Source organism: Lagenorhynchus albirostris, chromosome 18, assembly GCF_949774975.1.
Source record: "Lagenorhynchus albirostris chromosome 18, mLagAlb1.1, whole genome shotgun sequence".
In the NCBI taxonomy this organism is placed as follows: domain Eukaryota; kingdom Metazoa; phylum Chordata; class Mammalia; order Artiodactyla; family Delphinidae; genus Lagenorhynchus; species Lagenorhynchus albirostris.
The window spans coordinates 32621248-32643156 of record NC_083112.1 but is presented as its reverse complement, the minus strand read 5'-3'; the positions used below and the strand labels follow the sequence as shown (position 1 = coordinate 32643156).

Sequence of the window (21909 nt, the reverse complement as noted above, 5' to 3'; positions counted from 1 at the left end):
AGTTTTAGTTCTCTCATCAATAAAGAGAGGATAGTACATACCTCAAAGGGTTATTACTGAGTATTAAATAAATTGTGCTTATAAGTATTTTAGCACAATGCCTGGCTCAGACTTAACCGTTATTTAAGATTATAGAAATACCAGGTCCTTGTGAAAAGGTGTAGCAAGTGTTGCTTCGAGAATGAATGAGAAGGATGGTTCAGAGAGTAGATTTGGAATGAAAATGGGAAGACATGTGAGCAACTTGAACTTTGTGTTTTGGAAAATTCCGAAGGATGCCTGACCTTTAAAAGATTTTGAATGGGCTTCTGTTACCTGTGTCTTAACTCTTCCTCTCGGTAGCCTCAGATTTGTCTTGATAGTGGTTTCTTTACTTCCCTCCCCTCCATCAAGTTTGTGTGTATTTATTGTGGCCAATACACTACAAACATTTATTTAGTGGATGTTTAAAAAACTACTGTATTTTTAAAGAATGTAGGATGTTCCATTTTTCTTGTTCTTTTCAAATTAGTTTTTTAAAGCAGAAGTTTTATGAATATTTTAATTTAGTTTTTAAAAAACTTTATTTTGAAATAATCTTAGACTTACAGAAGAATTGCAAAAATAGTACAGAGAATTCTTTTATACCCTTCACCCAACTTCCTCTAATGCCAGCATCTTATATAACTTTAGTGCAATTATTAATACTAAGAAATTAATGTTGGTACAGTAGTTACCAAACCATAGACTTTATTCAGATTTTAGCAGTTTTCTCACTGATGTGCTTTTCCTGTTCTAGGTTACAGCCCAGCATCACATCTTATGTTTGGTTTGCCATGTTTCTTTCATCTCCTGATCAGTAGTACTTCCTCATCTCTCATGACCTTGACACTTTCCAAGAATCCTGCTTATTTTTTAGCATGCCCCTTAATTTTTTTTCTTCAGTATTTCCTCCCTGTATTTCTGAAATCTGCCCCTAGTGCCAGTCAGACTCACATAGTGAAGTAGCACAGTGATTCAATTTAAGTATAGTTTTTAATTAGAAAGTAATTAACTAGAGGAAAATTACTTTTTGATGCTGCGACTCCCAATTTCCCCAGGCAAAAAACTGTGTTTAAGCATGTATATGAAGGTAGTGCTATAAGTGAGTTAATTCATTATGTATGTTGCTAAGGTATTAATAGAACTTTCACAACAAAACCAATAATTACTCTTCAGATTGACAGACACTAAAGTTTTGATTGATGACTACTCAAAAAATATTTTTAAATGAGCTATATTCAGTTAAACAGCCAACTGATAAGGTTTTTCCATTTAAAGAAATAGAATTTATCTCATACCCACTGAAATATTAGCCTCATTCAAATCATTCCTCAGGCCTTGTACAGTTATGTGTTCTATGTATTTGCTGTTTATTATTTTATTTATTACAGATATTTATTGAGTTACATATATATCAATATATAGATATATATATTGAAGTAAGCTGTTTTTCAGGGCTGTTATAAAATCTGTAGCTACAGTATCATTCTGTATCCATACAGTGTACTACATGTCCTGACCTGTGTTTGAATGGAAGAACTGGTTAACACACAGAGGTTTATATTGCTTTTGTAGGCCATAAATGTGGGTTTCTGTATTATTCAGTTCTGCTTAGAAAGAAGCCTTATTATAATATAAAGTAAGTTATTTTCAAATGCTGTAGTGGACACTGTTGGTGCCCCTCCAAGACCCCCTTCACCAGGCTGGTTACGGGCGTACCCAGGTGTGAGTGTTGGCTCCTGGTGGTTCACATCTGCCCTCTTAATCCAGAGATTTGGCCTCAGGGAACTGGGGTCCTGCAGCTGATGGCTGACTGACTTGGGTGGTGTTAAGGCTGGCCTCTCCCTCCAGGTACTATCTACTGCTGTGCACTTCAGGCTGAAGCGAGAATCCAGCTGAGGCCACATTTTCGAATGTCCTTGTCTCAGTCCCCTTTTCCTGAGAGCATCCCCCTCATTAATCACCTGCACCTGCATCCCTGTCCCAGGTCTGCCTCTAGGGAACGTGCCCTAAGACAACAGAAATGCGATATGATCATACTAACCAGCTGTGAACTCACTAATGTGAAAACTGATGACTTGCTCACAAGAGACCCTTTACAGTTATCTGGAAACTGCACTAGACTGGGTGTCTGGGCTCCAGTTCTCAAGCTTCTAACAACCAGATAACTCTGAAAAGTCATTTCATTTCTCTGAGCCTGTATTTTCTGTTGTGTAATACATACATGGAGTTTAGACTATGTGATATTCAAAATCTCATGCTGAAGGTTTTGCCTTAAGGCAGGGGCTTATTAAATAGAGATGCTTGGCTCCCGCATTGCCGCCGACCTCCAGGTTCTTGGATAGCCTTGGAAGATGTTCAGCTTAACTTGAATTGGAACTATAACATAAAATATGGACGTGCATTTTCTGGGAAGAAGCTTCCAATACATTTCACTAGGACTCTGTGGCCCTCGGAGGTTCAGTGCCAGTGTCTTGTAGAGTTTTCTTCTTTTTTAGCCCTGTTCTCCACTGATAAAGATTCAAAATCCATTCTAAAAATCCTGTACCCTATTCCATAGATACATACATTTTTTTTCTTTCCATCACTCCCTTATTTCTCTTTTTCCTTTTGTAAAGGGCAGAACTTTTCTTACTCTTTCGAGTGCCATTTCTTCCTGGATGTAAAGAGAAGGACCATCTGTTAGATGAGTTACATACCTAGTGAGTGATCCTGGAAGGTTTGTGCGATTATGTAGGTGATTCCAAACTTCTCTGTAGTATCATTTCTTCTTTGTTTCCTCTTGTTTTTAAGCAGCCACTGTCATTAAACTTTCGTTATGGAGTTGAGTGTCATATTTAGACAAGAGAGGTGGGGTAAGCCAGAGGAAAGAAGTTGGGAGAACTCTGCGTTTCTTCCTTAATTCCAAACATACAACTTTTGTGTATAAGCTCATGTTATCGTGAAGATGCCTTTCCAGAAAGAAAGCAGTAGTCTTTTCTTTCTTACAACTCTCCACCTTAAAATTTTATTTTGATTTCAGCCACAGCTAATGGGTTTTCTGTTTTTTAGTTTTCTATATCTGTTAAGTATTTTAATTTGCTGGTTAAAGAGGCTGGGTCACATTTGGCCATTAGACAGAAAATAAAAAATACAGTGAATAATTTAAAACAGATGTTCTCTGTGCTCTTAGGTGCCCCTCACACACACCTTTTATAGCAATTGCTCCTTAACTTCTTCATTACTTTTTCTTAGTTCAATTCTTTATAGATTATATAAACTATCTCCACTCATAATTTAAAAAAAATCAACATATAATGCCTACTGTACTATATAATAAAACAGTATGTATTTCATTGTAAACAGTTGGCCATCGACTACTCAAGAAGGCACAATAAAGTCACATTCTGGAGTCTTTGCCTCATGCCACTGTGAGTACAACAGCTACGATGTAGGTTGGTATAGGTGTGTTGTTCTGTTGATTCAGATACCACAAGCAGCATTGTCCTGGGATACCTAAATTTCAGAAATGGAACACAAATGATGGTAAAGCTTAAAACAAAAACAGTGCAACTATAATTTACAGAGTAGTTGGATTCTTGGAAAATTCAATGTATATTAAGTTACATAATATATAAAGTATTAAATATGTAACAATTTACATATTCTGTTTTACATCTAATTTCATTGAATTAGAGTCTAGGCATAGATAATTATGATTTTCCCTCTCTCGTTCTCTCTGTTTATCTCTCTGTGGGACACAGGACAGTTTCTTATTGTGTAGGATTAGCTCATGTGTTGCAGAATGTCTAGCACACCTTTCCCCTGTAAATGCTGGTAGCATCACCTCAGTCACCATGACAACCAAAATGCCCCGAGACATTTCCGGAATGCTTCCTAAGTGGTGTTAAGGTGTATTGAAAATCACTGGCTTAGAGAAAAAAAAAGAAACAAACTAAACCATTATTCACATAATAGGATATTTCTAACCAGAATAGCCAAGAGTGACGTTACTAATTGCTACCTTTTATTGGAGTATCAAACGGGACAACTTCTAAGATCTTAAGTTTTGTATCAAGGTGAAATGAAGGGAATTTTGACTTTTAATTGCTTCACAGTTTTGGTAGCCAAAAACTGAGTCAGCTAAAGGCATAAACTACAGTGTCTGAATTGTAGAACCCTTATAAAACTTAGAAGAAATTTAACTTTCTGGGCTCACTGGGTGATCCAAAGTCCTGATTTTTATGGGCACGTTTCTGAGTGGATATGTAGTTTATATACATTAAGATGTCCTACATTGCACACAGATGACCCAAGGCTAAGATCAGGAGGAAATCCATTTGAGCTGCCCTCTCCTTCAGCCATTTTTGTCTTACCTCAGCCTCCCTTCCTTTGTCAACTGAGCTGATGGATTCTGGTCGCAATTCATATCTTTATGCGGATATTATTGACTTGCAGTTTTTAGTCAGAATTAGGTCTGTAGCAAGATCTAGCTTACCTAAACCTTTATTTTGATTGGTGCTGTTGAGAAATGTTAGGTTTTTAGGTGGTACTTCTTTTTATGAGTGCCACTTTTATGTGATTTAGAACATGCAATAAATTAATTAATGAATATTTTTGATAGGGGTGGAGAAGAGACAGTTAAAACTGTAGGATGCTTCACCTTTTGCTAGGATCAGTATTAGGTATTTGGTATGTGCTTGTAGCTTATCAGAATCTGAAAAGGGATTGGCTTATTTACCTTTTAATTCTTATGATATATGGAGGAGCGCTTTCAGAATGGTGCAAGATGGCTTCAGGTACAGCTGTTGTAAAAATATGTTTATATTTTAAAATATATTTATATAAATTATAAATATTATATATTGACTATAATATATATAGATAAATATATTTTTATATGTAATATATATATTTCACAATTATATATAAATTGTGAATCCTAATAAGCTTATGGAAGGCAGAAATCTTCAACTGTCTAATTATCTATAGTGATGTGAATGTAATTTTACTAGCCTGCTGTGAATTTAAAAAGTTTTTCTGGTAAGTGTTTTACCTGCTAAAATGATCTAGAATACTCTGTTCTCTGTATCTCCAGGTCCTTTCTCTTTTTTCTCCTGGCAGAGCTACATGTAAATCATTCCAAAACAGTTAATGCTGCTTTAGTCACAAAGTATTGATTTTCTGTTCATTGTGTATGTAGAACTGTTGCTCTACTTAGATTCTAAAACGAGGCTTTTTAATTGTGTTTTCCAGGAAGATATGAATTTAAATGAAGATAAAAAGGCACCATTGCGGGAAAAGGACTTCAGTATCAAAAAAGAAATGGTGATGCAGTACATTAATACTGCTTCCAAGACAGTAAGTAAAACTGTCAAGTTGAGAAGTACTGCTGAAGCATGTTGTGGTATGGAAAACAATACATTTACCTAATGAAGTGCCTAAGTTTGCGGGCAGCTGTAATCATAGAGCTTTTGTATGTATAATTAAAGGTACAAGTATTATAATAAGTTTGTTTAATTTGAAAGCATTTCTCACCTTATAACTTTTAAACTGCTTTTGCTGTTTGGCCACTCACACTGTTAAGAAGCACTGTGGTTGCTTGGTCCACTCACTCTAGGACACCCCTCCTTGTTAGTGAATTAAGATGGGTATTGATTTCTAATGTCACTTATAAACTGGGATAATACTTGTATTGTAGAAAAGTGAGACTGATTTTACTCTAACTACCTAAATCAGGATACATAATAGTGGCTTAGAGGCCTATCTTTAATGTGAGTTTCCCTGTGGATAAAATTAGCTTGTAACAAATTATAAATGTAGACACTGCAAGGAGCATTAAGAATCCACGTGGCTGCCACTTTTCTAGGGAAACATGAAATATGTGGGTGGAAGTAATAACTAAATGTCTGAGAAACATGACCAGCACACAGAATCAATTATATTTATTTCATGGAACAACAAATGAGCTTTGTTGTCATAAAAAAATTGCGACTAACTGGATTGGATGAAAAATATAAGATGGAAGCTAATGAAGAAGCAAGGCTCAGTAGAAAGACAGTAGAAAATGCTTTTGGCTGAACATAAAATAGAATTGGATTTGAGAAAAATAACTAAACACACTGTAGTTTTCACTGGATACTTTAACCCAAGGGCAGCTTTTAAGAATGTAAGTTATTTATACTTTAACTCCATTTATCTACTAGACCAGTCCGTGATTCTGAGGTATTTCTTTTGGAGGAAAGACTCAAGTGATGTTTAATTTTTAAACATGTCTCATTTTTTGGCTGCCTGATGTTCAGGTGTAGAATTCACTGAGTACTGTGCTTTTCCCAGTTCTTTCTATGGGCTCTGTATCTTGCCATTGAGATGTGAATTGCTTTTGTCCCTTGATGATACTTGGCCATCACAAATTAACAGTGGGGATTTAGGAGTCAGAGCTCTGTGTTTTGGATTGACTGTTTATCCTCTGTTTGATCTTGGACATCTTATTTTATCTTTCTGATCCTCAATCCCCTCGTCCATAAGATGGGGCTAATACGTACACCATAGGCTTGTTGTTAGAATTAAATTGTTTATTCTGTGATTAGAACGTAACAGATTTTTAACTGGTGGCTGCCTCTTGTGGTAGCAGTGGTTGTAGTAGCAATTGTTTGTTTTTTATTTTTCTTTGTGATTTACTGTTGAAATCATTACACCACAATTAAAAATATAAGTAAATGTACCTCAGTAAAAATACAAATTTCTTATTAGTGAATCTACATTTCTAAGACGTTCATTTGTCCACTCAACACATTTATTAAGCGTCTGTATGTCGGGCACTTAATAAAAGTGTCTGTATTTAAGGCCCCAGCGACTGAGCACCAAGATAGTGTGTCATTGTTTCCTATGGAGCAATGAGACACACATGACAGAAACACACAAACACATGTAATGGGAGGTGAAATGTGATGTGGGGAAAAAAATGCAGGGGGAGTGGAGATGGTGTACCTGTTTTATGTTGAGTCATCAGGGCAGAGTCTCCTGTTAGGGAATTTTAAATCCAACAAGCATGAATCCACTTAATATAATTACAAGAGATAATACATTAGTTAGAACTGGTATAGAAAACCCTAGCATAATAGTGCAGTTTAATTCTGGAATTTCAGATAAACAAACTTTTTTATAGAATAAAACATTTTGGACTTCTTCACAGTGGATCTGTTTCAGCTTACATTCACTGATTTTAAAGTTTAATATTTTGGACTTGGGCTGGAATTTATTTACTAGAATTAAGTAATTAGGTTATCAGGATTGAAATAGATTAGTTATCTAAAGTATGATTAAAGCATTTAATTGGTGTGTGGAGAGTCATGGCTTTTCCTAGGAGGGTTCTGAATAATTCAGCAAATGGTTAACATTGTAGAAAGTTCAAACTGACCAGTCATCTGTTTTTGCTCTGGAAGTAAAAACACATTTTATTAACTCTAGGATATGGGCTTTGTTATGCCAGTATATTTAGGTCAATGAGTACTGCAAAAGTTTCTCTGAGAAAAACAAAGTTCATAGATAGGTTGTTCTAGAGAGGATGTGGGGACTTTGTCAGATGTTAACATTTTAGCCTTAGAATTTGCTTTGCGATTCTCTTTTGTGGGTAAGCATTAATATTATTTTTTGGAAAATAGTATTGATGCCTACAGTTGATTTTTTGAAAACGCTTCTGAAACGTTAACACTCAAACTAGCCCTAAAGTAGATCAGCTTGGTTTTAAAATAGGAAAAAACAAAAAAACAATAAAAACCATCGATCAAACTAGGTTGTTTCCAAGATCTTAGTAGGTTTCAGTTTAGGTGGCCAAATAGTAAGACTGAATTTCTTCATTTAGGAAAGATTATTAAAATTTACTAAGCAAATATCATACTTGAGGCTAAAAATGCCAGATTCACGTGTTTCTAAGTTCCTAGGGCATGGGTATGTGATCCAGGTTTGGCCAGTACAGTCTGATGGCCAGGTCTGGTGGGGGCTTCTGAGAAAGGTTTCTCTCCCTCATAAAAGGGTCCAGAGCAGGAAAGCTGCCATTCCCTGCTACTTGTCGTGGCTGTGAGGGGGTGTGGAGTGCTTGACGCCTGACGTCATGGAGCTGCTGCTCTGGCCCAGTGCAGTCCTGCCTCCCAACTCTTCCATTATATGAGGTGATGCCAGTTCTTATTGAAGCTGCTTTAAGCTGGGCTTTTGCTTTGCTGCTGTAAACATCCTGATAGACCATCCAGATACATTTTGGCCTACGTGGGCTATTTCTTTAATTCACTCTGGAAATTTCTTTTTCCATCCAAAGGAGTATCTTAAAAGATCCTCCCCTCACCCAGTATACTCAGAGCATAGATGGGGAGGCACTGCAAGGCCAGGTGCCCATCCCTTGGTAAATGACTTGTGCTTAGCAGCAAGTTTATTGGAGAAAACTTCTTTCAAGAAAGAACGATACAGATTTTACCTATGTACTGTGACTTGCTGGAGGGTAAGACTATTCTGCAATTAGTGGTAAGGACCTTATAAGTAGGATGTGACATGATAGTCCAAATGGAAGAGAACCCACAGTTCCTGAACAAGGTAGGATGAAGAAAATTCTAGAACAAGAGAGGATCTCTTAAACCACAGTTGCCAAAGAATTTTCCTATTTTCTAAATGGAAGTGAGCTAGAATTTAAAATACAAATCTACTATATAAATGTATTTAATTATGCTTAACCCAACTGTGAGTATAATTCTCTTTTATTACGTGTGGTTCAATTATTTTTAATCCTTTTTTTCCTTAAACATTTTTTAAAGCCCCCTTCAGATATTAAGTGATGATTTTTGTAGTCAAGATTCTTTTGAGTGGAACCAACCAAGCTTGGGAGATATATCCTAATAGAGTTGCTGCCTTCACCAAGTTTTCCTTTTCTTATTTCTTCTTTGTTTAGGTGTACCATACCCTTTATCTGTGACATCAGTGTATATGTTGTGTTCATTTTCTGGGTGTATTTTGTCTGGGTAATATGGAAGTCTCCCATGACAGGGTTAACAGAAAACCATGGATTAATTTATATGCAACTAAAGAATGTGTTAAAGAGGATAGCTGTAGAGAGTAGGATTTAGATCAATGAGTTGCCAACACCCCCCTACTCCCACCCCAACGCGTTACAAAGGATTAGTAAAAATAAAATCTCTTTTCTATTTGTTGAGAAGAAAAAATTTGCTGTTCCACTTCTAGGCTTTTTCAGGGTGATGCGTGGCAATTCAAAACTAGAGACAACTTAGAGAGGCCAAAACCTATATCCCAGAAAGTGAAAGGAGGAAGAGGAGAATCAGCCAGGCGTGTTTGAGCGATAGGACAGGAGAACCAGAAAGATATCTGGTCCTCTGTGGGGAGGTGGAGTCTCAGGGGGAGAGAGAGAGAGACATTTAAAGAGTTTTGAGGAACATTTTGTTTTATGCTGTGTAGTATAACACCTTTATGATGTCTTTAAGAACGATTATGTTTCTAAGAACCATTCATATTCTTTTTTTCCTAATTTATTTTTATACATTGAGATGACGACACTGTCCAGACAGTTTACTTCTATACAGACTACAACCACTACAACTATGACTTATCAGCACATGGTCTTTTTTGGCTGTACCATTAGGTGTGGATATAATGCTTTAAAGATCTCTCTTCAAAATGCATACTTCTAGTTCCTGAGGATTGCACTAGGTTGGAATCCAAAGTTCTTACAGGCTCCTTGACATCCCCCGCTGCCCCCCAATATGTCATAGGAAACTGTATCCCAGCTGCAAGTAACAAGGTCATTTTAGGTGGGCTGACATGAAATAAAAAAGGCCTAATCTCACATTTCTAAGGTGCATAATTATAACATCCATCCTTTAGTCCCTATTTGTATTTAGTTTTTTCCTTTTTGATTTCTTTTTCCAGGGAATGAAGCAGAAATCCTCTTTTATAAGTGCTCCTGGAAGTTTACTAGCTTCCTTTGACTTTGTTTCTAATTTTTTTCTTTCCTAGTCAATCTAGACTGCAGTCAAGTGACTTCAAGGGCTCCTCCGAGGCATTTGTTAGAAAAGTTTGGATGGCGTTTAGCTTTACTCCTTGAATCCTTTCTTAAGTATTTCTGTAGTTCTTGCTTAGTCTTCTTTAACAAAAAATAAAGTTAAATAACAAGTATTATAGAACATAATTTTAAAAGGCACATAGAAAGATTGTAACAAAAGTTTCTCATGATGAAATGACTGAGTGTAAATTGAGTTCGTAAGCGCAGGATTATAGACTTTCACATATGTGTATGTATGTAGGTGTGTATATGTAGTGTTAAAAGTATTTTGGAAGGTATCATCACTTGTTCTAGCTCAGTAGGTCATGGTGTTCTCAAACATGGAGGACAGAGTTTTCTGCAGTATCAGCCTTTTAGGCATATTTTGATCAGAAGAGAACTGTGTTTTGAGAAAATATTAGTTGTGTGTTCATTTGTATATATGAACGATTTCTCCAAGTAGAAAATCTAGACTTGATTGAGGGTGTTTTCATAACTTTCAGTGTGTGTTTTATTTTTTAGATTTCAGTTTCATATGTAAATTTTGGAAACATTGTCAGATACAGGTAAATCAAGTTGTTGTTGTCCTTGTTTTTGTTTTTTTTTTTTTTTGCGGTACGCGGACCTCTCACTGTTGTGGCCTCTCCCGTTGCGGAGCACAGGCTCCGGACGCGCAGGCTCAGCGGCCATGGCTCACGGGCCCAGCCGCTCCGCGGCATGTGGGATCCTCCCGGACCGGGGCACGAACCCGTGTGCCCTGCATCGGGAGGCGGACTCTCAACCACTGCGCTACCAGGGAAGCCCTTGTCCTTGTTTTATTTCCTCTATTTTTTGTCATCGTTGTTATTTAAAAAGCTTATATATTTTAACCACTAGAAACTTAGATGAACCATAAATAGTTACACATTCTTGGTAAAATAAACACGGGTTATTTTTTGGCTTACATTTCACGTTAGGGATTTGATCAAAGCATCCCTGCCACATAAAAACTTGGTAAAAGGGGCTGGAGCTCAGTATTAGACACTTACCTGTTTATCATCAGTACCCTTACAATACTTTGCCTGTTTGTCTCCAGGTCTTGCTTGCTGACTAGGAGAAAATTTCAGAGCCTCAGGGCAATGAACCAACTTCTTCTTGAGAGTATTTCCTAATCTGTCTGGCATTTTAATTTCCATTTGTGCGTATATAGGACAGGTTTTATTTATGTACAATTAAAATTATCTTCTAACAGCTCAGATTCATCCAGCTTTCTTACACGTCGTTCTGAGCAGCACCAGTGGTGTATAGTGTTCTCTGATGTTACTGCATTGTGTTTTTGTTTAGGCAGGAGATGAATATGAAGAAAGCAGTCATCTTTTCTTTTTTTATATAGGATGAAATTATATTAGGTTCAAACTAGAATTGTGTATTTTGGGTCTTTTAAAAATGTTATGGCTCGTTAAGACATCTTTTCTTTCATTATAGCACTTTTTAAAAGATTCGCCAGATATAGAAACATTGTTAGTTACTAGTAAAATTTACTAGAATTTTAGAGCCTGAGAGGGCCAATGGCGCTTATACCAGTTGCGGCATTAGAGGTCATCTGAGGTTGTTTTCATCTTGGTTATTGAGTTGTTTCTTGATCTAAGATATTTTTCTATGTTCATGCTTACTTTTTAGACTTTAATGAATATAATTAAGCTTATTTCTGATAACTGCAAAAGTAGTGAAAACTTTGAAAGTGCCAGAAAGAAGAGGCATGTGATTATAATGGAGATGAAAGTGAAGAGCAAATATCCATATGGAATGAACCTTTTGAAAGAAGGAACAGTTCTGAAGGAATAAGTGAAAAATTGAGAAATGCTATGTATTATGTACAGTTGGTTTTCAGTGAGTGAATGGAAAAGGTATGTCAGTGGAAATAATCAATAAATGATCTATAATGGGAATAGAAAAGAGTTTTATTTGAGCCAAACTGAAGACTATAGCTTGGGAGACAGCCTCTCAGATAACTCTGAGGAACTGCTCTGGAGAAGCATGGTTTTCAGCACAATTTTATGTCTCGTCAGAACAAAGAACATCAAACAAGTCAGGGATACATTCCTTCAGGGTTTCAAAAAAATACCCAAAACACAGATCAGCATGTACATAGTATGGCCTTGGCATCTGGGAAGGGAGTCTTATCATTTAAGGAGAATCAGCATTGGCCTCCCAGGTAGGGAGGCATTTAATCTTTATTTTTAACATGGACATTCTTTACTCCTGGTCAGTGCACACTTTTCTTTAATGATTAAAGCAAATGTACAATGTATGTTTGATAGGCCACAAACAGACTGTTTTAGTCAGCATAAAATACAAATTAACTCATGTATAAACCAGAATAATGTCCCCGTACCTCAATATGTGAAAATTTCTTCTATTAGGTAATTGAAGAAATAGGAAAAAAAGTTGCCAGGAACAGTAGTGCTCAACCTTGATATCCATTAGAATCATCTGGGGAGCTTTAAAAATCTTGATATCTGGGTCCTGTCATTTACAATTAAGTCAGGTGGGCCCCAGGCATCAGTATTTAGTAATGTTCTCTCGGTGTTTCTAGGGTACAGTCAAGGATGAGAACTGGGCTGGACAAGATGAGAGTCTTTTAGTGTAACGTTAATTGAGCCAAAGACTAGAAGTTAATAGGATTGAAAGGCTGAACATGGTGAACATTACTCATAAAACTGTTATCAAGCCATTGTGGGTTCCACGCTAGTTTGCACGTGCATAACGTCAAAATGAGTGTTCAAATGGCATACTGTAGCTACGAAGAAATTCTCCGACACTTGGCCTCTTGTAAAAATCATCAAAGGGGGGAAGGTTATCTACTGTAACAGATGGAAGAACTTGGTCTTTTTTGGAAAAGGATGCCCAGTAGAACACGTATGAACAAGGAGGAGAAGAGTGTGTCTGGTTTTAAAGCTTTAATGGTGGCAGTAAACTTAAACCCCTCTTTATTTTGGTTTGTACTTGAGAGACATCCTTTCAGTTCTTACTTATTCCTAAAGAGAATAAATTCTATACATACTTTAAAAATCCATAATGGGTTAATCATCTTGATGTACAAAAGGTATTCATTCCTAATTTCATGCTTCCCTGATTTACTACCATTTCCTAACTGGTACAATATAATGGTTTCTCCCCACCCTCAAGAAAATAAGTGTGGTTGGTATAGCTTCTTATCCTCAATGTAAAAATTATTTCAAATTCTTTTACTGTCAGAAGTTTTCCAGGGTAGTTTACATAAACTGGGAACCCTGCCCTTGGGATTCTTTGAGGTATGAAAATAAAATTGTCCAAAAGAAAATTCAGGCAGTCTTAGGTTTTGTCTACTCCTTGTATATTATTACTGTTACGCTAGATTTTTTTCTTTGGTAGCCTTTGGGAAAGCTGTATTGCATTGTTTTGGTGAGTTAAAAATCATCTTCTGGCTTTTTTTTGTTAAGGATGGCTTTGTTATACTCTTTCATTTAGTAGAGATTTTTGTAGTTACTGAGGTGGTTTTTTTTTTTTTTTTTTGCGGTACGTGGCCTTTCACTGTTGTGGCCTCTCCCGTTGCGGAGCACAGGCTCCGGACGCGCAGGCTCAGCAGCCATGGCTCACGGGCCCAGCCTCCTCGTGGCATGTGGGATCTTCCCGGACCGGGGCACGAACCCGTGTCCCCTGCATCGGCAGGCAGACTCTCAACCACTGCGCCACCAGGGAAGCCCTGAGGTGTTTTTTAATTTATATTAGGTCTGGAATTATCTTAGAGCATCTCTACATTTTGCAAATGAAGTGTGCAACAGCCCCCAGTTAGTAGCTAGGACTAGAAACCAGGGTTTCTGATTTTTTTAACTTTTGATTTATAAAATGAAACACAGTTATAGAAAACACCAACAAATAAATATGTAGCTTAATAAGTTATCATAAGAACACCACCCAGATCAATAAAGAGAACCTTGTCAGCCAACTTAGAAAGCCCTCCATCTACCCTGTCTCAAATCTTGCTTTTTTCCTAAATCACTACCTTGACTTTTATAGGAACTACTTCCTTGACTTTCTTTAATTTTATCTCCCAAAATTATACCACTAGACATCATAGTTTATTGTTGCTTATATTTTAAAATTGGAATATCTTTAACTTTTTTTAATCTTCAGGTTCCCTTTATTTTATCTAAGGCAGTCTGTATTTTGCCGATTGCATACTCGTGGTAAAGTTAACATGTTTCTCTTTCCTTTGCATTTCCTGCAAAGCCGCAGCTAGATCCAGAGGCTTGATCAGACTCAGGTTTGATCCCTTTGGTAAGACCGTAGGAGGTATGTTCTGTATTAGGGAGTACTTCATATCCAGTTTATCATTAAAATTCTGTAATTTTATTTTCATTTATTAGTTGGAATATATTTATAAAGAGACATTTTCTCACAAATACTGATTACCTTATGATATAGGAAATTTAGGATAAATGCTTGATTCTTTTATTTGCCAGTTTTCAAGATATTGAATTGGTTCCCTATCATCCTCTAAAGGTGATATATTATTTTTAATATTATTATTCTTAGTGAAGCTTAAATGTCCCATCTGCAACCAGTGGGACCTTGTCCAGTTGGCTTCTAGTCATTTTGGTTGGCATAGCCCTGTTATTTTACATTGTTTCATTTCTATCTGGTAAGGTAAGATTACGCAGACTCCCCTCTTTTCCCACACTAGACCTGGAATCTGTCATTTCTTTTAGTGGGAAATGATATTTCAAGAACAATCTGGGGGTCAAGGATACTTATTGCTATTGGGTTAATCACTGTTTGTAGGCCTTTTCAGTGGAGAGAGAGCAAAGGAAAAAAGTATGCGTATGTATTTATGTGTATGTATTTAAAATTTTTTTCTTTCGCATATGCTGCCCACATCTCCAGCTGTTGTTTTTCCTGTTGTACTAATGGAGCATATAGCCATTACATTTTATACTCCTTTAGCATTTACTAACTGTGTTTAACCCCTATTTAGTCTTTAATTCTCTGAGTAACTGTATTTTAATGCTCACAACCAGTCCTTTTGTTAGTATTTCTCTTAGTCATTTTGTTTGTCTGAAGTTTGTTCTTTAGTAGATTTGTCTGAAGAGGTCATGGAAACAGTATTCCCTGAGTTTTTCATGTTGATAACAGTATTTGCCCATTATTGTTTAGTCAGTTTTACTGGATATAAAAACTTTGGCTCACATGTTTTTTTCCTGTAGGATCTTAAATTTACAATTTTTTTCCCTTTTCTTTTTTTTAAATTTTATTTTTATTTTTGGCCTTGTGGCATGTGGGACCTTAGTTCCCTGACCAGGGATTGAACACATGCCCCCTGCAGTGGAAGTGCAGATTCTTAACCACTGGACTGCCAGGGAAGTCCCACAATTTAAAATTTTTTCTAGCATAAAGCATGACAGCATTGCTCTTAAAAGGTCTGCAGATAACTAATTTTCATTCCCTATAGATTACTAGCTCTCTTTATTTATATGTCTGACTTGGGATTATAAAATATGCAGATACCCTTTCATTATGTACTTACTTTGATTTTCTTCTTCATGGATCCTATTATTGGTATGTTGGATTTTTATATATCTTCAATATGCCATTTTTTCCCAAATCCTTTTACCTTACTCATTTCTTTTTGATTGTTTTTGAAAAAAAATTCTGTATTTCATTTCTAAATCTCTTATGATTTATTATTTTTTGTTCTTATATTTCTTCTAGTTCAAGCTTCATTTCTGAAGTGATTTATTTCCATTCTTTTTCCTGAGTTTGCTCTCCTCACTTGTCTGAGTTTTTCTAATTCTGCTTTAGGTATTTGTTTTCATGTTTTATATATTTTTTAAATGTCTCTTAGTTCATTTTGAAATCGTAAGTGACAGTTTGCTGTGTTTTATGGTTATGTTTTTGTGGTCAGTAGGAATGTTTAGCTCCGTGTTGATTTCACTCTCAACACTTTCTCCACATTGTGGGGTCCTGTCCTGGAAGGGAGCCCTGACCTCAGTGTTGGGACTCAGAGGACATTGACAGTTCCAGTCTCTTCAGCTCTTTTCTGCTTCCTACGCTCACCCACAGCTGGTGTGGGCCAAACCCCAATCATTTTCAGCTGCTGTTCTCAAATTGCTAAAGAATACCTCTGGGCTACTTTAGAATTCTCCTGTTTTCACATCATCAGACATCTTGTTTATTTCTCTGCTTCTTTCCACACAGACCGTGATGCTGTGCAGATCGTGTGACTGTTAGTGGTTTCTCTCCAGCTGCTTGTATTTTGAGGATCATGGAGATACCTTATTGCTCAATATTGTTAGGTTTTTGGTTTTGCTATTTAGTTGTTTTGTTTCTTTTTCTGTGGAGATCCAGGCACTTTCAGAAACTATGCTCCTGCTGCCATCTGCCCAGGTCCTTTAGTCTTCTGATTTTTGAATTATTTTCCTCATTTTAGGTCAGTTTATATGTTTGGTTAAAAAACCATTTCTGGATTGTTGGTATTCTTCCTCTTACTCTCCCCCAGCCCCTCTTGACTTTCAGTGGAGAAAATGATGATATATTAATTCATGACTTTTTCCTATATAATGTCAAATGATAGCTCTAGATTTTGCTGTTTATTTTACCGGTAAACTGTCATCAAACCTCTTAATGGTCCATGACCTACAAATAGAATTAAATAAAACACTAGTTTTAGTCTTAATTTCTATATTATGTTTGTGCAGTGCTATCATCTTATATAATTTAAATAAGTTATGCAAAATGTATTCTTTCTTATATCCCACTGATAGTTGGGAAATTCAGACTGCCCTTCAGTACTTTAACCCCACCCCTGGAAAAATAGGTCTCATCTGCTTGTGTGTGTCTATAAATTAGTGAGTGTGTTAAATCTATCACAGCATGAAATCACTTCAAGTGCTGAAAGACTATCTTAAAGAATTTAAATTGATTGCAGATGTTGGTGCAATTAAGCAGGCCTGATGAGCCTCAGAATCATGTTTCCCAGATTTGAATATGAATGCATTTAAAAAATTATAGTGATGTACTCCATGTAAATGGAGTTCATAGGCATCTGAGAGTTTCTATCACCTTGTGCTTTAAAATGGTTTAGCAATGTGAGAAGTGATGTGTGACCCCTTATGCAGATACCTGTATTACTTAGAATGAAAATGTATTATTCATCTTACGTATGTACTTCCGTGCCATCCTTAACCAACTAGAATTGACTTAGAATGATTATTTTCCTTCGTTATTCCATTTGTCTACCAATTTTTCTACCTTTTATGCCTGTAATTCATTTGGAAATTATTCTATAGACAGAGAAGGAAGTATAATGTTATTTCATTTGCATTTTTAAGAAGAAAAAGAGTATAACAAGCCGGATGTGTTGGTTTAGATAATAAAAGCATAGGACTTTTTTTCCCCTTGAGGTCAGATCTTTTGACTAGTAGGACTCTTCTTACCTTTAGTTGCTTTGGCTTTAAACTGCTGAGATGTAAAAGAAAGTTTTCTATTTATTATTTTAAAATATAACCTACTGGGTTGCAAATTAGGAAGTGAATTTTGAAACAAGTTTGTAACAAGATTAAGTAGAGTGTACGGCATGCTCATTTTCAATTTATTTCAAATTGATCTGTGCACATTAAGTAATTAAACTCATCAATTTCTGTAACACATTGTAAAATGTTATGGACATTAGGACTTTATTATATATATAGTAGTAAAATAAATTACAAAAATGGTGAGTATATTTAGATACTATTTTTAAATACTAAGAAAATTACTGAAATAGTATAGTAATATTAATGATTTGAAATAGGAACAAAGAATACATTATATTTTTTTCTGGATGGTGTGAATTAAAGCTGTGTTCTACAATATTTTATAAAAGGTTATTTTATTCATCACAGCACACTATACTTTGTTTTTAGGAGTTGAGAATCCAGCTTTGCTACTTCTAGCTTTGTGATTTCAGAAAATTCATTATGCCTCTTGAAAACTTAGTTTACCAAATAATAAAATTTAGGAGTGTTTTTATGAGAATTATGGTATGAGAAGTAGGGCAATGATTAAATAAAGTCTCTTATGTTATCTTTATCTTAAATCTCTTGATAAGTCATCTTATCAAAGTTTAAAGTGTAAAATGGGACTGTGTGAATGCTACAGATGAAGCATTCTTAAATCTGATTATATTGGAATAAAAAGTTAAATACAAATTATTAAAACTGGTCATCATAAAAAAATACATACAATCTTTTTTCTACTTAGAGCATAAAATTATATATTCACATCTCAGTATTTGAATACAGAGCCAAGCCCTTTTCTTTGAGTAGGAGTTGTTCCTACTTTGATTTTTCCTACATAAAGCATGAAGCATCATCTGTGATCACCACTTGTGTATTTTAATTCAGCCAAGAATTTATACTTGTAAAAACAGTCTAAGTTCAGACCTATGAGAATTTGTATGATTTTTACAGTGAGATCTTTTCAGTTCTCTTGATCATACCTAATTTGAAAACAAGTTTTTTTTAAAGCAACTCAGCCTAATCTTGATGTTTCTAAGCATTAATTTGTTACAGAAACAACTCTTTTCATTCTCGTATATTATTACATTAACAAGAATGATATTATCATACTTCATAAACAGTTTGGGGTTTATTTAAAAAAATCACCTCTTGGTATTTACAGAATTTGATTCATAGGAGTAACTGTGTTGCCTACAGCTTACTTTGGGCATCAATCACTCTATTACAGACTAGTGGAAAGCCTGATACTGGATGTCTGTCTCTAGCACCTTAAACAAGTCACACTCCGGTGAACTTTATTTTTCTCTTTCCTTTATCTCTCCAGTGGGGTCGTAAAAATACAATTTTCTGTAACTTGTTTTATTTGTTACCCTATGTGAATGTTCTACCCTCTGTTAGAAGTGACTGACTCAGCTCCAAGTGACTCAGAAAAACAGGAACATGTTGGTTCCTGCATCTGGGAAGCCCTGGGATATGCTGGCTTCAGGCCGGCCTGGATCTAAGTTTTCAGGTGACGTAAGGACTCGGTCTTCCGTATCTCTTAGCACTGTTTCGCTATGTCTTGGCTTTATTCACGCAGGTTCTTTCCATGGTATATCTAGATGGTTAACAGAAGCTTCTGGCTTGTTTCCTGTATTTTAGGTCAGTAGTCTCCAAAATTTTTTGATCACTTAAACCCTTTCAATTTAAAAAAAGCTGATCATATATGCCACTAAGCCAATAAATGTTTATTATAAACATTTCCATTGTATTAATACTTCATATATATTACAGTAAGTCCCCTACATACGATTGAGTTCTGTTCGGAGAGTGCATTCTTAAGAGTCCAATTTGTTTGTAAGTCCAACAAAGTTAGCCTAGGTACCCAGCTAACACAATTGGCTATATAGTACTCTACTATAGTAGGCTTATAATACTTTCCACACAAATAATACATTAAAAAACAAACACAACAAATAAAGAAAACATTTTTAATCTTACAGTACAGTACCTTGAAAAGTACAGTGGTACAGTACAACAGCTGGCATACAGGGGCTGGCATGAAGTGAACAGGCAAGAAGATTTACTGACTAGAGGAGGGGAAGGAGGTGGGAGATGGTAGAGCTGAAGGATTGTCAGCAATAGGAGATGGAGGGAAAGCTGCAATTTCACTCACACCTTACGTGATTGGACATGCGAACGCACATTTGCATCTTTGAAAGTTCACAACTTGAAGGTTCGTATGTAGGGGACTTAGTAATATAAATTAATGTATTAATATTTTATCCCTAATATATAATATGAATTGAAGATATCATTAAGATTTATAAATCAAAGTTTTAATAATTCATTAGAAAATTTTGCCTCATTCACAAACCCATTTGGTTTTTCTTTTTTTGTTTAGTTTTTTTTTTTTTTTTTTTGCGATACGTGGGCCTCTCACTGTTGTGGCCTCTCCCGTTGCGGACCACAGGTTCCGGACGCGCAGGTTCAGAGGTATGGCTCACGGGCCCAGCCGCTCCGCAGCATGTGGGATCTTCCTGGACCTGGGCACGAACCCGTGTCCCCTGCATCGGCAGGCGGACTCTCAACCACTGCACCACCAGGGAAGCCCTTTTGTTTATTTTTTATCACACTTTAACTATACTAGATTCATGACAAACAGATAAATATGCCTTTTTTCCCTACTCACATATTTTTGCACAACCTACAAATTACTTGATGACTTGTTATTTTCAAGAACTATACAACTTTCTGGGCTTGGTGCCTTTTAAAAGTAAACTTTTAACTTAAAAATTTTTTTTTATCAGTTTTCTAAAAATTATACTCTAACCCCCAATTTTAAATCTCCTTTTAAATTTAGTTACCCATTATATTCATCCTCTTATAATGGAATCTATCATACCCATTCAGGAATGTTCTGGGAGCATGTCCAAACCTGCAGTAACCTTTGTTCATGGGGAAACCTTTGTTCCCCGAAGTTCCTTTTGACTTCCATCTTGTCCACATCAACCCTTTTTTGTTCTTGCCTGTACTAGTTCCTCTATTCTTGTACCGCTATCTAGCTCCCATCCTCCACTTAGCCACATTTAATTAAAGACTCAGTTTGTGCTGTTTTGACCTCAGTACTGCCACTCTCTTTGCCAACTTGGTTAGTGCTTGAGGGCCCAGAGAAGGTACAACGTGCCCTGGCTCTGCCTTTGTGTATTGTACTTGGAGGAAAAAGACAGAAGAAAGACATGCATCGAGCTCATGAGTTATCTGGACAAGGTAGATTCCTTTGTGACAGTATTACCTTCGTGAATTCATGACTGTCTACAGGTGATGGATTTTGAAGCCTCACAAACTTGACTGGTCAACATTCTAAGACTCTATGTATTTTGTGGGTAGGTATACAATCTAAGCTAATAGGGACTGATGTATTAAAATCCAAATATCACTTTAACAGTCCGTAATCAGAAATACTATTATTAAGGAGAAAATTCATATATTTTCTTCTCTTTTTAGGCTAGTCTATATTGGATGCCAAATGACAGAGAGTTGCTTACTTGGTTTGTCGATGATCCACTATGAGGGTAATGGGGTGTGTGCCCATAGCATCATATGCTTTTCCTATCTGAACTGTCCTCATACTTCATGTATAAATTAAATTAGTTGAGTTAATGTGATGGACTAGAAACCCCATGAAGGCAGGGAATACATGATGCAGCACAAATTAGATGATTGTGTTAATATTTCTGGCACCCCTTTTTCTGGGGAGTCTTAGTGGGGCTCTCTGAAGAACTCTGGGTCTCTGGACATGTCTGCAGGTAGGCCTGCAGACTGCTTCCTCTTATAGCACATACTCAACACTGTTAGAGTACCCTGCAATTCTGGAGGCCATACTTTTTATTGTAATTAAAATAAATTCTTGATCTTGGTGCACATGTGTAATCTCTTGGGTCATTTTAATAGGAGGCTAATTATCTGTTATATTTTGATTTTTCCTAATTCATTATCTGAAGTCAGTTGTAATTTAAGATATGGGGGTATCTTAACAGTTGGTAAAATGTACCTCCCTTGAGGTTCACTTCTTAACTCCTTTTAGAGGAGAAAGTGACAGGAACTGGTGTCCTCATTTTACTCTTTCACTAAGAATTTTTATTTTTATAACTTCTGATCTTTATATATTTCCCCCTGTCATTTAAAAAAAAATTCTTAGGAGACAAAGGCTGTTTAATCAAAATGATTAGAAATTCTAAGATCAACTTATTTAGTAATCAAGTAACATTTTAAGTGTCATTCATTTATTCAGATGCTCAAATTTTAAATTATTAAAATCAAAGATACATCTTAAAAAGCTACAGAGTATCACTTAATGAGGTGGTCTTC

General features: G+C 36.0%; 1 protein-coding gene across 1 annotated transcript in view; it reads left to right on the top strand.

The window, feature by feature from the left end:
* DIAPH3 (diaphanous related formin 3) overlaps positions 1 to 21909 on the top strand; it is a 546228-nt gene that overhangs the window by 68441 nt on the left and 455878 nt on the right. Inside the window, 1 exon segment of the mRNA XM_060128783.1 lies at positions 5257 to 5361. Within this exon segment, the coding sequence (XP_059984766.1) occupies positions 5257 to 5361 (105 nt within the window).